Genomic DNA, 14,477 nt, shown 5'->3' with positions numbered 1-14,477 from the left:
TTCTTTCAGTACTATATTTCACACACATTAACCATAACGATAGCAAGTATGTGGAAGGGAAGACCATTCCGCAAAGGTCAACAGCTGAATGGCAAAGGGCCATTGCAAATTCTGCAAATGAAACCAATGGGCTAGCTCAAGCCCCACTATAAATGGTGAAGTGACCGGTATGATACGCTTTATTAGAAAAGCTGTAAAGAAGATTTTTTTAAACCGTCTTTTTCAAAGCTCAGCAAGTTTTGGGCTCAATGGTTAAAGAATGGCCTTTTTAAAAATGATGTGTTTTGCATAAGGCTGAGAGGCCCCTCTGACACAGTTTGATCCCTTTGCTCATGAGAAGGCAAACATCACTGTATGTCAGTTGAACTGCTTTTGCTGCAAGTGCAAACTGGGCAGCTCTATACTGAAGCAGCTGCTCAGATGTTTACTAGTCTATGCTGTATCTCTGCTCAAATACATATTTTCACAATAGCTGCATCAATGAATTAGGGGTACAATTACAGATTCCCATCTCAAACAACTGAGTCTGAATAAGACTGCATGTGAATCAGGGTGAAAACAGACGATAGGCAACTTGGTACATTAGTATATTTGACTAATGAGAACAATAGGATGGATTTAATTTTCACTATCTGTGGGAGCACCAGTTTTGACAGAAACTGTTCTTACAAAGTGGACATTTTATTTAACGACTTTTTCAGAGATGTATTCTACAGCATACCACTGCAATATAATTAACAGCTTCTAAAAGCCCCATTACCTGTTGGTCGTCTGGAGTCCATATGCCACACGTGATCTGACTCTCCAAGTTTATTTCTGAAGACCAGTGTCTTTGTCCGCTGACTGAACCGACCAGCACAAATCCATCTCTGTAGGAGATAAGGGCTTGAGTCCCATCATGGCTCCATGTAAAGTCGCTTACCTTAATATATCAAAGATAAGAAAATAGATGTATTAGCCATGGCGTAATTTTTCATTGTTTTGGTAAAAGGTAGCACTGCACAGAGACAGGCAGGACAACTCCTTAGCCCAGTAGCAGTTCTGATTTCACGGCTATCAGATAAAGCAACTGTCCTTGCAAAGTGTCTTTGACACTTGCATACTCCTTTCATTAAAGAAATGTTTCATTTTCTCCTGCACATTTCAAAAGGTATAAAGTACTATTCATTGTCCTCTTCATTTTGTCACTCGGGACTTGATCATTCTGGACTGAAGAGAAAACATGCATACCAACCTGTGCCCCACGATCATTCACAAGCTCCACAGACCATCTGCCTTCGTATTGTATCCAAACAAATATTCCTCCATCTGCATCACAGGTTGCTAATTTCTGAAATGGTTCGTTCCATCTAACCAGCACAACCTTAAAAGATTACAAACAAAAACAGCATTACCAAAACTGTGTAGAGTGCTAACAGCTATTTTACAAGAAGCAGTTAAACAATACTGCAAAATAAACAACATTGCATTTAAATTCCGAAGAAGATGTACAAAACAGTAATTTTCAGCACAGCAGTAGGCGTCTCTCAAGAACAGCTGGAATCATTTTGTCATGACTGTCAGCGAACACAGGCTCTCTCCCCAATCAGGCCTTTTTGGAAGGCATCACATGCTTTTAAGAAAAACACACACTACGCTGGAATGTAGCATTTCATTACAGAAACGGCAAACCGAAGGCCCCGTACCCAAACCACTTTCAAATTTTCCTCGTCATGATTTCCCTCATCACAATCTCCAAGGCTCAACTCTGCAAATGAAGTTACAAGCACTGATACAAGATCAAATCTGAATACTCATGTCACCAGTGACATGAAAAAATTTTCTAGAGTCCCAGCTTGTTAAAATACAGAAATTTCATAGAGAAATTGCTTTGCTTCTGAGTGCAGAAGGAATACAAAGCAGTTTTAGGCTCTCTACTTTGTGCATTAGAGCTATCTGAGCTTTTCTGGAGAACCTAATCAAGTCCAAAGCTGCCAAATTGCTCTCTCATTTATAATTAATATCAATTTAACAAACACAGTATCTCTCAAGGCCTCAGTATAGAACTGAAAAAAACCACGTCATCCTAGTGCCTGAAGCAGAAATTAGCTGTAAAACCATTTACCTTCTGTTAATGACTTTTTCTTAGAGCCTTTTTTCCAAATTAGTTCTATTTCAAAAACATTCTGATATGGTTGGGATGCTCACATTCATACACAATGAGCTTTTCCGCCAGTTACGATACAGAGATATAGCATATACAAACAAAGAAAACAAATATGAAATTCTCAATCAGTAGAGTGTTATTTCAACTACTTAATGGGCACCCAGATCTAATGATGCTTTTTCATAAATCTAAATAGATAATTAATCACTTAAAAGAGACAGAAAGAGAAGACTTTCCTGAAATATATTCTGATGTTTACCGGGAAGCAATGATGCTCCTAAATGTTCCAGTCCTAAAATGAACTCTGTGTACACAGATCCACCAGACTTCACAATGAAAACAGCAGTTTTCAGAATTAGGATATAAATATGCATGCCTGAAACCAAAACTTGACAGCTAAAAAAAAAGATGCTCTTACACTTATTTAAGGAGCGCTACATTTATTCGCAGAGTGCTATGGGTCACAACTGCAAAACATGCAAATCAGTGCAGCCCTCCGGTCCCGGAGGATCAACCCTTGAACGATTAAATGGCTAAAAGAAAACTGTTTCTTCATGCATACATAAAGATTATAGGAAGAAGTGAATATGACTAACTACACCCTCTGTTGCTATGCAGCTAGGAAGAATCCCGTTTGGGATGCTGCAGAAAAATGCTTTGCTTTACTTGAACCAAGTAGAACCCAACGCCAAGGTGCTCGTCCTGCCTACAGTTGGGTGGATTATATTGTGACACTTCATGGATTGTGTCATACTTGCTTTTTTTTTTTTTTCCTTTTTTTTTATCTTTTTTGTTTGTTTTTGGAAGAGCAGTAAATAAAATATTCCAGCATAGTAATATAAGCAGCTGTATTTTGGTTGAGGATTCACTCTAGCTCTTCTGTCTAAACAAGAACAGCACAAATTTTTTCTTTTTTTTTTTTTCTATTTCATGTAACTCATATGCACACAGCCATCATTTCAGCCACCTTGAGACAAAACATAACCACTACATAATTGCACTTGCCAGTATTGCCTAATGGCATTAGCAAAGTGAAGAAAACCCCATACATGACATCAGGATAACTGAAAAACCTGGCTTTTGAAGGTTGGCAGCAGCTAAGGCTAACAATAATTCTATATAGAATTGAAGGCACTTATTACCACTGAAAATCAGACCTTTAATGATTAGATGGTCCCCACACTGGACATTTCATAGATCAAACAAAATAAATTGCTAGAGGATTTAGGAACAAAAGATAAAACTAATTCAAATACCATTATGCTTTTTGATGAACACCATCAAAGGTACCACTATCTGCCTCAAAATTGCCCTGCTTTATCTGACAAAGATTTGAGACAAGCATATGATTTTATAGATTAGACAAACCAGCTGACTTAATGATATGAATTATGGGCAAAGTGACAGGAATTACCTTGATGCGATTTGCATCTTTTCTATTTTAAATAGGAATCTTCTTAAAGCTAGAAGATAAGTTCTGAATCAAATGCTGTTCTACCTGTATTTTCCCTCAATTTGACAAAACATCCAAGGACACATTTCAATGTAAATAATATTACCAGTGCTCTCCTCCCTCCTTCCCAATTAGTAACTTCCAAAACCTCTGTCTGGTGAGCTACAAAGGTCAAAACACCAATAAGCCCCTGGCTTTAAGAGTAATAATCTTACCACTTTATAATTACAAATGAAAATGAGACAACGATTTTATATGACTTCTGATAATATGCTCATAAGGAAGTCATTTTGCAATTTGAAAATTCAACTTCTTAAAACACAGAGCAAATGCTACCATTTTATGAGGTCATTTTAAAGCTGTTTTCATCATTTACATTTAACACCTGACTCCAGGTGCTGACTCTACAGCTGCTTTGGGTATTTCCAATTGCATTTGAGGCACTTAACATACTGAAGCAGAGACTAAGAAAAGAAGAAGGTCTGCCCTAAGTATTATGACAACTTTTGTCTTTTATGTTGGTTAGAACATAAACCGTATGAAAACACGTTCCGTTGCCAGTGCACGTAAACGTATAAGCTTGAACTAGCCCTCCAGAAAGAAGAATTTTACTGCTAGCCCATAACACAAAGGTATCGTTACTTTCACTAACAGCTTCAAGTCACAGGGGCCCCATCTTTACTTCTGCTACCTTTATGGTTCTCTGCTTCTCATTCAGCATCTTCCCACAGGTACTCAAGGAATAAACTGTTTTATCTTGTAATGAAAGGAAAAAAAATGTTGGCATGCCAAAGAAAGTTATCTGTGGGCCGTGTGGTCTGCACCGCCTTTGCATACTGGCTATTTATGTATTTATTTTTTTTAAATTACCTATAAAATTACCAATTGTCCTTGTTCTACGCTATAAAAAATTTGTATTACAGACATTAATCAGCTTCTAAATTGGTATCTCATGCAGAAGGCGATCTCCCATAAATAAAATACCAAATAACTCCTAGCCCAATATACTCATTTAAGTACAGCGTAAAGGCCAATGTATCATACCAAACAGGATTCTTGCCATGAAGTTCAAGGAGCTTTTGAATCAAGGTCTTGCGTTTTCTTTGAGCTCCTTTTTAGACAATGCTTAGTAGTGAAAAGTTTATTGAAAAGAGGAACATTTAGCATCATTTATAGCTCTGTTTTAGTTGCCAGCTTGAATTTCAGAAATTAAATTTAGTTAATGTTAAAGATGCTAGAAACTCTCCCCAGGAACTGACTGCATATTATAAAGAAGAAGAATGAAGGCAGGTGTTTAAGTATCTGCATCAACTTCAGATATAAATTTGGTTGGCTAGTTACAATTCACTTTTTATCTTTTGCTGCTTTTGATTCTCTAAAGGTACATGGCTATTTACCAAAGAAAGGTATATACTACATAGAAACTACCATTATTCCAAAGCACGTAGACAATTTGTAAGAAAGCAGGTGTAATTCACTAGGTGAAACAGCAAACGCACACACGATTTTACAAACCATTCCAGTTTCTGCTTTGAATTTTTATTTCCTAGAAGAGTCCAAGCTTGCTAATGGCAAGCAAAACCCCAGCAGAGACCAAAGAAGCCAGGATACAAACGCGCTGGGCTATCACATTCCCCTCACGCTGATGGGGGGCGTGGATTCCCATTTTGAGAGCGCTTCCCCGATAAAGCCACTGTGAAGGTATTTGTTCCTTTTCTCCCATTGAATCCCACCACGCTAATGTTCAGTACCACATCCTTAACATCTTTTATTCACGCATGCATACAAGAAAAAAGGAAGCTCGGGTACAACTATCCTTTCATCTCCATCTCTTCTGGTAATATTGAGATATTTGCAGTGTGATGGACATTCGTTCTCCTCCGTCACTCGGCTTGGCACCACTTTCCACTGTGTATGGGACTAATTGCCGAGCTCTGCTAGTGTCCACCAACTCAGCAGTGAAACCATTCATCTCCAAAAAAACCTTCTGAATGAACACGCCTTAATAAGAGATCACGGAAAGGTGGCGGCACAACTTCTTACCAATGGATATTCCTTTTTGCTGCTGCTGTTTCAGACAAAGTTATCTAACGTCACATAAAATACAAGTCATTAAAATTATTCTAATAAAGAAGAATCCTCTAGTAGAAATCTTTGAAGAAAATAGCTAAGTATAAGGCTGTACCTTGAAGTTTAGAGCATTTACAATGTGAAAAGAATGTGAACTTTAGGTTGGGAAATGAAAAACTTGAATAAATGTGAAAGGTTTAATTTTGGAAAATTGTAGATATAGTATTTTCCTGTTCTGAAATTTCTCTGTGCAAATTGTTTCCTGCACTTTTTATACATGTATGGCAAATGTTAAAGGATTATTATGGCTTTTTAAAAAAAGTATGGAACTTGGAAAAATCACCAAAAACTACATGCTTTTGAATTTTTCTTTCCAAATGACACATATATATGTAGTTTTATTTATTTATTTAAAGCTTCTATTTTGATTAATGTTCATTTTCAACCAACCACTCGGCATTGTAAAAATTCTAACCATCTCTAAGGAAAACCCAGCCACCCTCTGGGAGCATCGGCAGCCTCCCTGCACCGCAGTCAGGACCTGCACACCATGATCATTCCTATCCATGGTCAGTAACACCACAGCTGGTGAAATCTTGGTCCTTGGAAGCCACTTGGTAAACTGCAATGGATTAGAAGCATAACTTGATGGTACCTGGGTTTAGTAACTAGCTTCGTGGTTTTAGTCTAGCTTTCTTTCAGCCCTCTCCCAGTTACATTCTCTCTAGTCATCTCAGCTGGCCCAAGACTTGTTCCTTACAACATTAAAAAACTTGTTTATGCATAAAATTAAAGTGGAAAACACTGGCAACTAATATGCATTCACTTCCACTATAACGGAGTAATCAAAACAAAAATAATTGATAACACTTCTCAATAAAAAATGTTGTGCAAACACGAACAGTTTATGAACAACAGTTACTTCTTGCCTTCACAGACACTCCATTTGGAAAAGGCCTTGTCATATGGCAAAGGAAACACCTGTTTTATTATGATTTAAAAGCACCAGACATTTATTTTTAAGATTACTTAATTATCCTTTAAAATTTCCATTTTTATTTTATTCTAAAGTTTTTTGGTCCATGACTTCAAATAACAAAAGGAAGTCCGATCAGTCACTGGCCTGGAAGATCGTTAAGTTTCTTAGAAAGACACTGCCAGAGAAATACCATCATCCAGCTAGTAACGACAGTATTTATTAAAGTGTTAGACCAAAACTCTTGAGTAATCTCAATTTTGAGGTGGCAAACATATCATTTGTAGTAACTCTGGCTTCTTCCCAATAGAAGCCAGGTTTGGTGATTTAAATTAATTACATAATATTGAGGGCTTTTTCCCCCATATTTTATAGCACAATACTGGACTTCGCTAAAATTTATGATATTCTGAGAGCTTTTCTTATCCCTAATTTCACTAGAGTTTTTGGAGGAGGTAGCTGAAAATATTACAGCAATCAATATTCCAAGAGCAGAAGTCCTTAATCTAGAATGCCATATGATATTAATTACTGAAATCTTACCTCTGCAGTTCTTAAAATATGCCATCTATAATTGCTACAGAGGCAAGGGACAAACATCTAGAGAAAATAAATGAATAAATAGCTAAAGCAATTATCAAATTTAGGAAGATGTTATTACAGAAAAAAAGTGCAGGCACTGTAGTGAGTAATTTTTTTCCACCTCTGATCCTCCATCCATTTTACTGGAGAGCATGCATACGCTAACAATACAAGTCTTCCTCAGCATTGCTCTTCCCTTAGCAACATAAGCTATGGAGATCTGCTTGTATATGGACTACTGCAGCAGTAAAGAGTGGAGAACGCTTGATGGGAAATACTCGATCACAACATGATTTGCCACACGAGAAGAGCTGAATTCCTTTATCTGGTGCTAGCATTTCTGAAACTAGCAGTGAACTAGGCATCTTTGCAGGGTGCAGAGGATTTGATGCACTATAACTCCACTGAGCACATACAGTATTACACAACCGGTGCAATTGCTGGCCTTTCTTCCCCCTTTAAGTCATACTAATTTTCTATTGCTACTGAGAGTGTTGGTATGAGTCCACCTTCCGTGCAGTGAAGGCAGAAGACCTGACTGTTCCTAGGATAGAAACAAAAAAACTGCAGAGGGAGATTGCATTTCATAATGCCTATGAGTACAGGACTCAGTCTATCTGAAGGCTTCCTCCAGTCCTGTACTTTTAAGGAAGCACCTACATTTTTAAAGGAAAATACAAGGCCTGGAACAAAGCATTGGGAAAGAGGACTGGAAAATCTATCTAGAATTGCCCAAGCATCAAGATTTGCTATATTGACTAATCATATTATGCAATCCCCTAATAAGTAGATTGATCTTCACTCATATTTACAAACATATAGAAATGCATGCACATAGTGCATGCACCACACTGGCCCACACTGCTTTATGAGTGACAACAAAGATGAAGAGATGTGTAGGTATACAGCAAAGGCAAAAGACGAGTGTGCAGGGGGGAACAAAAATGAAACACAAAAGCAAAGGGATCAGAGGAACCAATAACCACCTCTATTTGCTAATACAGTTCAGTGTAGCTTTATACATTATATATAAAGACACATATAGTGTATTATGTATTTTACTTACATATAATATGAGTGTGTGCGTGAATGCATACACCTATTAAATCCTTGAGGAAACTACATCGATCTTGCACATTTTGTGACTTGTTAGCTAATCCAAGTGAATTTTTATAATTAGAATGCAATTTAGAAGTGACAACAGGTGCCCAAAATAAGCAATAGCAGTTAACAAGCTGTTCCTTCCCTCTTTAGGTTTCCTATAAGCAATGCTGGGTTCTGAACAGATTCTCAAGGACACCTCGACTCCAGAGCCCCGTTTCTGACTCCCTGCCCATCAGTGCAAACAAAAACGGCTCAAACAAGGGTTTCAGGCTTGCTTCCCAAAAGAACCTGGGAAGTGACTCACTTCCCCACTCGTGAAATTCAGGAGGGAGACCTGGAGCACAGCAGCCTGGCTGCAAGCTCTGCCACCGCTTGCTTTAGCTGGGACAAGCTGTCAGCTCAGCCCTGCAGGTTTCTCACCACTGTAATAGGCGATAAAAGGTAATCGCTGTAAAAATCGCAGCTCCTGTCTTGCAGCAAGACCCATCCGTGCAGATTTCATATGAATTATCTACGCGTGCTCTGTGACAACCAGTGCTTTCCACGGGAAAACGTGAGTTTTTAGGTGTTCTAAAAGATGGAAGAAATTTTGTGGTTCTGGACAGCCCGCAACTGAACGACGATTCTCTGTTAATTTTCAGGAAAATTGGTTCTGCATATGCTTATTTCAATGAAATGCAAAGTTCATCTATTTTTTAAATATCAGTATTCTTAAAATAAAAGCTATTCAAGTCTCTCCCTCCTAATTTCCCATACTGTAAATAAATTGCTTGCAATTTTTCTTCCTTTCATCTTCACTCATGATCTTTACTTCTTGCCATGGTAATAGCATCATGATAATTCTCTCCATTCAAATTACTTCAATTGTGCAGATGAAGAGCATTATGTAGGTATTCTTCCTCCTAATAGTACTAGACAAAAAATCAGCAGATACAGTAGACATACAGCCAGACTACCTCTCTTGGGGTGGCACACCCAAGTTCCTATCCTACTTTTCTTATATTGCCTTCCCTAATGATACCCTCAATGTCTCTCACACACACGCAGAGCTTTGACTTTTTGTTCCCAGAGACATTACACCCAGGTAGAAGTGCTTCGCTTTACATATGTAGCTGTCAGTTTCCAAGGTACAATACGCATAAAGGAATTAAGAAGAAAACTACTACTATTAATAACAAACACTGTGCTGCAGCTGAAGAACTGTAAATTTAGAACAGTCAGTGTCTAAATTTCTTGCTTTCTTTCCCCATCTTTCATCATTTTACTAAGCACATCAAAGTGAAATCACAGCTCCCACTGAAGAGCATGGGAAAAGCTTTCCGAGAGCTGGCGTTAATGAAGGCGACTGAGGAACATTCAGACAGATTGCTCAATTAAGAAAAAGAAATGGGGTTTTCTTCCTATAGTTGGGAAAGTAGCTGTACCATGGATAATTTTGCATATTTGGGGTTAAATTTGTTAGGGAGGGGAAGAGATGGGACCAGAACTGTATCAACAGTCAAAGACTGAACCAGTAAAAAAGTTTGTTTTTTTTTTTTTTAATCTTACACCATTTTCTTCATGCCTTGGAGCATGCACTGCTTGAAGGCATCTTTGGGACATGTCTGATGTGGAGGAACTCAGCCCACCAAGACACACAGCAAGAAAAACATCGTAAATCCTTTCCTTGGCTTCAAAAGGGTTTTCCTGAGCTCTCCAGAAGCAGTTATGCTGACTTTCGTAGCTTCCTGCAAAAGCAGTGACAGCTGGAGCAATTCGTGCTGACCCAGGCTTAGATACCGATTTCTCACTTTGGAGCACAGGGAATTCCTGGGAAGAGGCTGAGTAAAACTGCCAGCTCACAGCAGCGGCTGCATGCGGACTGTGGTCAAATGGATGGTGAAGACATTATCCGAGATAGATGTTTCATTACCAGAAAACACCATCCAAATTCACAGAATCACAGACTGGTTTGGGCTGGAAGGGACCCTAAAGATCATTTAGTTCCAACCCCTGCCATGGGCAGGGACACCTCCCACCAGACCAGGTTGCCCAAAGCCCCATCCAGCCTGGCCTTGAGCACCTCCAGGGATGGGGCATCCACAGCTTCTCTGGGCAGCCTGTGCCAGGGCCTCACCACCCTCATACTGAAAAATTTCTTATAGCCAAGCTAAATTGCTTTCAGTTTACATCTGTTGCCCCTTTTCTGTGTATACAGGCCCTGTTAAAGTCTTTCTCCATCTTCAGAGAAAGAAATTCTCTGTCTCCTTTAGTCTAAATGATAAGAAAATTAACTTTCTTCCTGGAAAGACTGAAGTAGCCTCCAGATATTTCAGGGGTGGCCTTTAATAACCCTTACCTCTGCCACTGGCATTCAGAAAAACTACTGTCACCATCTATGTGCACTGACGGCATTGCAGCTGCCCACAGCCCGCGGGCACGCCTGCTGCAGTGGGCAGCAGCTTCCACTCCACATCCTACATTAAGGGTCTGATGCTTTATCACAGGATTCCACTTTTTACATGAAAAAAGTATATTATTCTGCCAGCAGCTGTCAGCTTGCTTTTTCTGCTCTTCTAAAAGGAGCTTCAATGGCTATAAATTCTATTTAGACAAATAAAGCAAGATTCATGTGAGAGATCGTATAAAAGGTACTAACTTTAGTGTTTTAAAAATACAGAGAAATTCTCACAAGGTCCAAATAACTAACTTTTCCTTCCCTTCCCTTTAACTGGAAATCTAATTTCGTGGTATAATATTATCAATAAGCTAAGTGTGGCATGTGTCCCAGCTGGGGACCCAACCTAAGTGTGATCAGAGGGGAGGCTGGACCAGCCATGAGGTGCTGACCCTACCAGACCTGAAAGATCCAGGTCCAACTCTGCACCTTCTTCTGACCACAGACTACTCTGTGGCTTCATGTGAAAACCTACTCCAAAGCAAGTACATTTCACTAATTCAAACTAATTACTAATACAAACACCTCAGGTGTTTGAAACACCTCAGGCTTCAGAAACTATGTGCCATCTTGTTGGATGTTCTCATTTTTTCCCCTTTCCCCTTTTGTGTTTTCTTTCACAATGCTCAGAGCATGAATGAGGCTGGCAAAGACTCAGATCATCTGTTCAGCTCCAGAAAGAGAAGAGGCCAGGGAGAAGCAGACCAGTTTACCAGCAATAACTCTGTCAGTAAGCCCACAGGAGGTAACCATTCTTGCCCAGGTAGCCAAGAAAGCCAATGGCTCCTGGCCTGCATCAGAAATAGCGTGGCCAGCAGGACCAGCGAAGCATCTGTTACTTCGTATGCAACACTGGTGAGACCGCACCTCAAGTACTGTGTTTCGTTTTGGGCCTCTCGCTATAAGGTGGACATTGAGTTGCTGGAATGCCTTCAGAGAAGAGCAACAAAGCTGCTGAAGGGATGAGAAAACAAGGTATTTGAGGAGCACCTGAGGGAACTCAAGTTCTTTAGTCTGGAGAAGAGAAGGCTGAGGAGAGACGTCATCGCCCTACAACTACCTGAAAGGAGGTTGCAGCGAGGTAGATGTCAGTCTCTCTTCTCAGGTTACATTGACGGGACACACAGAAGCAGCCTCAAGTTCTGTCAGGGGAGGTTTAGATTTGGATGTCAGGAAAAATTACTTCTTGTAGAGGGTGGTAAGGCATTGGAACAGGCTGCCTAGAGAAGTGGTGGAGTCCCCATCCCTGGAGGTATGTAAGAGATGTGTGGATGTGGTGCCAAGGGACGTGGTTTAGTGGTGGGACTTGATGAGTCAGGCTGATGGTTGGACTCAATGATCTTGAAGGTCTTTTCCAATCAAGACGCTTCTGTGATTCATCCACTCTCCATGCGAGCAGCTGGTACCCTTTGCAAGTAACAGTACAGTTGCTCATACACTGGGAAGAGTGTTGATGCTCCCCAGCAAGTTTTGTTTATTTGCTTTGCAGATGAATGCCACGTATGCCTATTTTTAAAAGGTATCTTGGGGATGGCATCCCACCCACCACATATGCCTATTTTTAAAAGGTATCATACAGTTGGCATACAATCCCCAATGGAAGGCAGTCTGACCTTTAAAGGCACTAGGGGATGATTCTGGCAAGTCGGCAACTGCAAGAAAAACTTGTTTGATAACTACTTCGAGGATAAAATGTACTTAGCGTGAGTAAGAAGTCTTTTTAAAAATACCTAGGCTGTCAACATCTCACTGAATACATTTAGGAGCCTTGATAGTAAACTGACAACACGAGGACTCGAAAAGACTCTAAAGCTTTACAAATCTCACATTCCTTAAGTCATACACTTAATCTCAAGAAATACGTGCCAAAAGTGTATTAATCCCAATGTTAAAAGGATTTGCCACACCTGTTCACCTACCTAAGAGGAACGCATCCCTGGTACCCCTCACAGGTACAAAACAAGAAATGCTACACACCTACAAACGAAGAGGCTCGCAGAGCCAGTCCCAAAGGAATTATTTCCACTTCAGAATCACCATGCTTAATTGAGGCTTCAAAGAACTAGAGCTGTAGGGGACATTGGACATTTTCTAAACCAAATTGGAATGGCTACATCCAAGGCATAACCAATAAATGCATTTGGGCAGTTGAGGAGCTCTGTCAGATCACTTGTCAGAACTGGAAGTTGCATGCAAGAAATGGAAATGAGATGTGATACAAACATAAAGTGGATGGCAAGATGTTGTTATCTGTTTCATTTGAATGTTATCTGTTTCATAAATTTTCATTTAAATAAATTTCCTAACTATTCCTTCAAGGGATGTTAAGGAAAATAGTTGAGTATAATCTAAGGAAATGTATTAAGGCACGAATTCAATCACCCATAAGCACAAGCTATCTGTGTAGTATGTTCTTGGAGGGGAAACCGGTAGAGGTCTGCTGCTTCTCCCATTTGAGAGACAAGAGAACTACAGTGATAAGGCTTATAATTTTATATGGTCTGCTCTTGACTCACATCCCTTCACAGGAAGGCTTAAGTTCCAAAAGCTCTTTCACAAAAAAGATACCTGTTTCCATGGAATTTGATTTTATTTTTTTACAGCTATGTCATGCTCACTTCCAGTGAGGGAAACTCCTTTGCAGTATGTACACTGCTACCACTGTCTCTAATTAAGGGTCTTCCTATCCTGAAGCATTCCTGCAAGATACTTCTATTTAATTGCCTGTACACACTCTCTAAAAGTGCAGAGGCAATCCCAAGTTCCCTAAAAATAAATCAAAGCTGAATGTTGATAAGGACGAGCAAAGGATAAAATAGCACTTTCATCTCATTCCTTTTTAAGACATAAGATTTTGCTTTGCTCTCATTTCTGTACAGATAAAATCAGCACAGTACAGAAAGGAGAGACTAAAGAAAGATCCACCACTGTTAGAAATAAGACATGCAATAACCAAGCAGAGCTGAGAGTTCCTTGGGTTCAAGCATTTGGGTTTGAACGAAATATGAAAACAAACAAAAAAAAAGCAGCAAATTTAAAATTCTTCCTTATTTAGCCTACATTATATTAAAAGTCCATGAGCACAAGGCTCATTTAACTAAGGTCTCGTTAAGTCACCTTACAGATGATACAAATCAAGACCACTTAACAGCATCAACATTTACATTCATTTTTGGGCTACGTAAAAGAAAGTCCTGTAAATGTATTTCAAGCTTTAAAAACAAGAACTAAATAACACTTAGTGACATCCACCTATGCACTATTACCATATATTAATTCACAGACAATGCACATCTTCGTTAGAAGTTCTAAGATGAGGGGGCGAGAAAACCAACCTAAATCCACCACACAAGACTTTTTTTTTTCTTCTTCTCAGGATAAAAATTCAGAAAAAACATTGGATGCAGATCCTGTAGCAGATCCTATCTATGGCTTTTATTCCATCTGTTCTTCCTAAAAATATGCAATCAACTAAAAAGTATTATATTCAAAACAATGGATCACCAAATAATCACACACACACACAAAGACAGGATAACAATAAACATTACTGAAAACTATTGAAATGAAATAGATCTACTCAGCTTTCTCAAAAGCAGTTACTTGGGGAATCCTTACTATCTACTTTGTAAATGTTACCTTGTTTGAGAATAACCCCAGGGTAGTGAATCACTGGAAAAAGTCAGTGAAGAGTCTAGGACAAGCATTC

At 39.2% G+C, this 14,477-nt stretch overlaps 1 protein-coding gene across 7 annotated transcripts in view; it reads right to left on the bottom strand.

Annotated features, from left to right (window-relative positions):
- Nucleotides 1-14,477, bottom strand: part of TULP4 (TUB like protein 4) — a 157,805-nt gene that overhangs the window by 57,748 nt on the left and 85,580 nt on the right. For all 7 annotated transcript variants that reach the window (XM_080584404.1, XM_080584398.1, XM_080584400.1 and 4 more), the window contains 2 exons: nt 1,235-1,363; nt 761-922 (listed from right to left, as the gene is read on the bottom strand). In XM_080584404.1, coding sequence (XP_080440530.1) covers nt 761-922; nt 1,235-1,363 — 291 coding nt within the window. The remainder of the gene's footprint in view (nt 1-760; nt 923-1,234; nt 1,364-14,477) is intronic.

This window comes from Anser brachyrhynchus, assembly GCF_964034855.1.
Source record: "Anser brachyrhynchus genome assembly, chromosome: 3".
Lineage (NCBI taxonomy): Eukaryota > Metazoa > Chordata > Aves > Anseriformes > Anatidae > Anser > Anser brachyrhynchus.
Note: the sequence above shows the minus strand (reverse complement) of the source record. Positions and strands in the feature narration are given on the sequence as shown.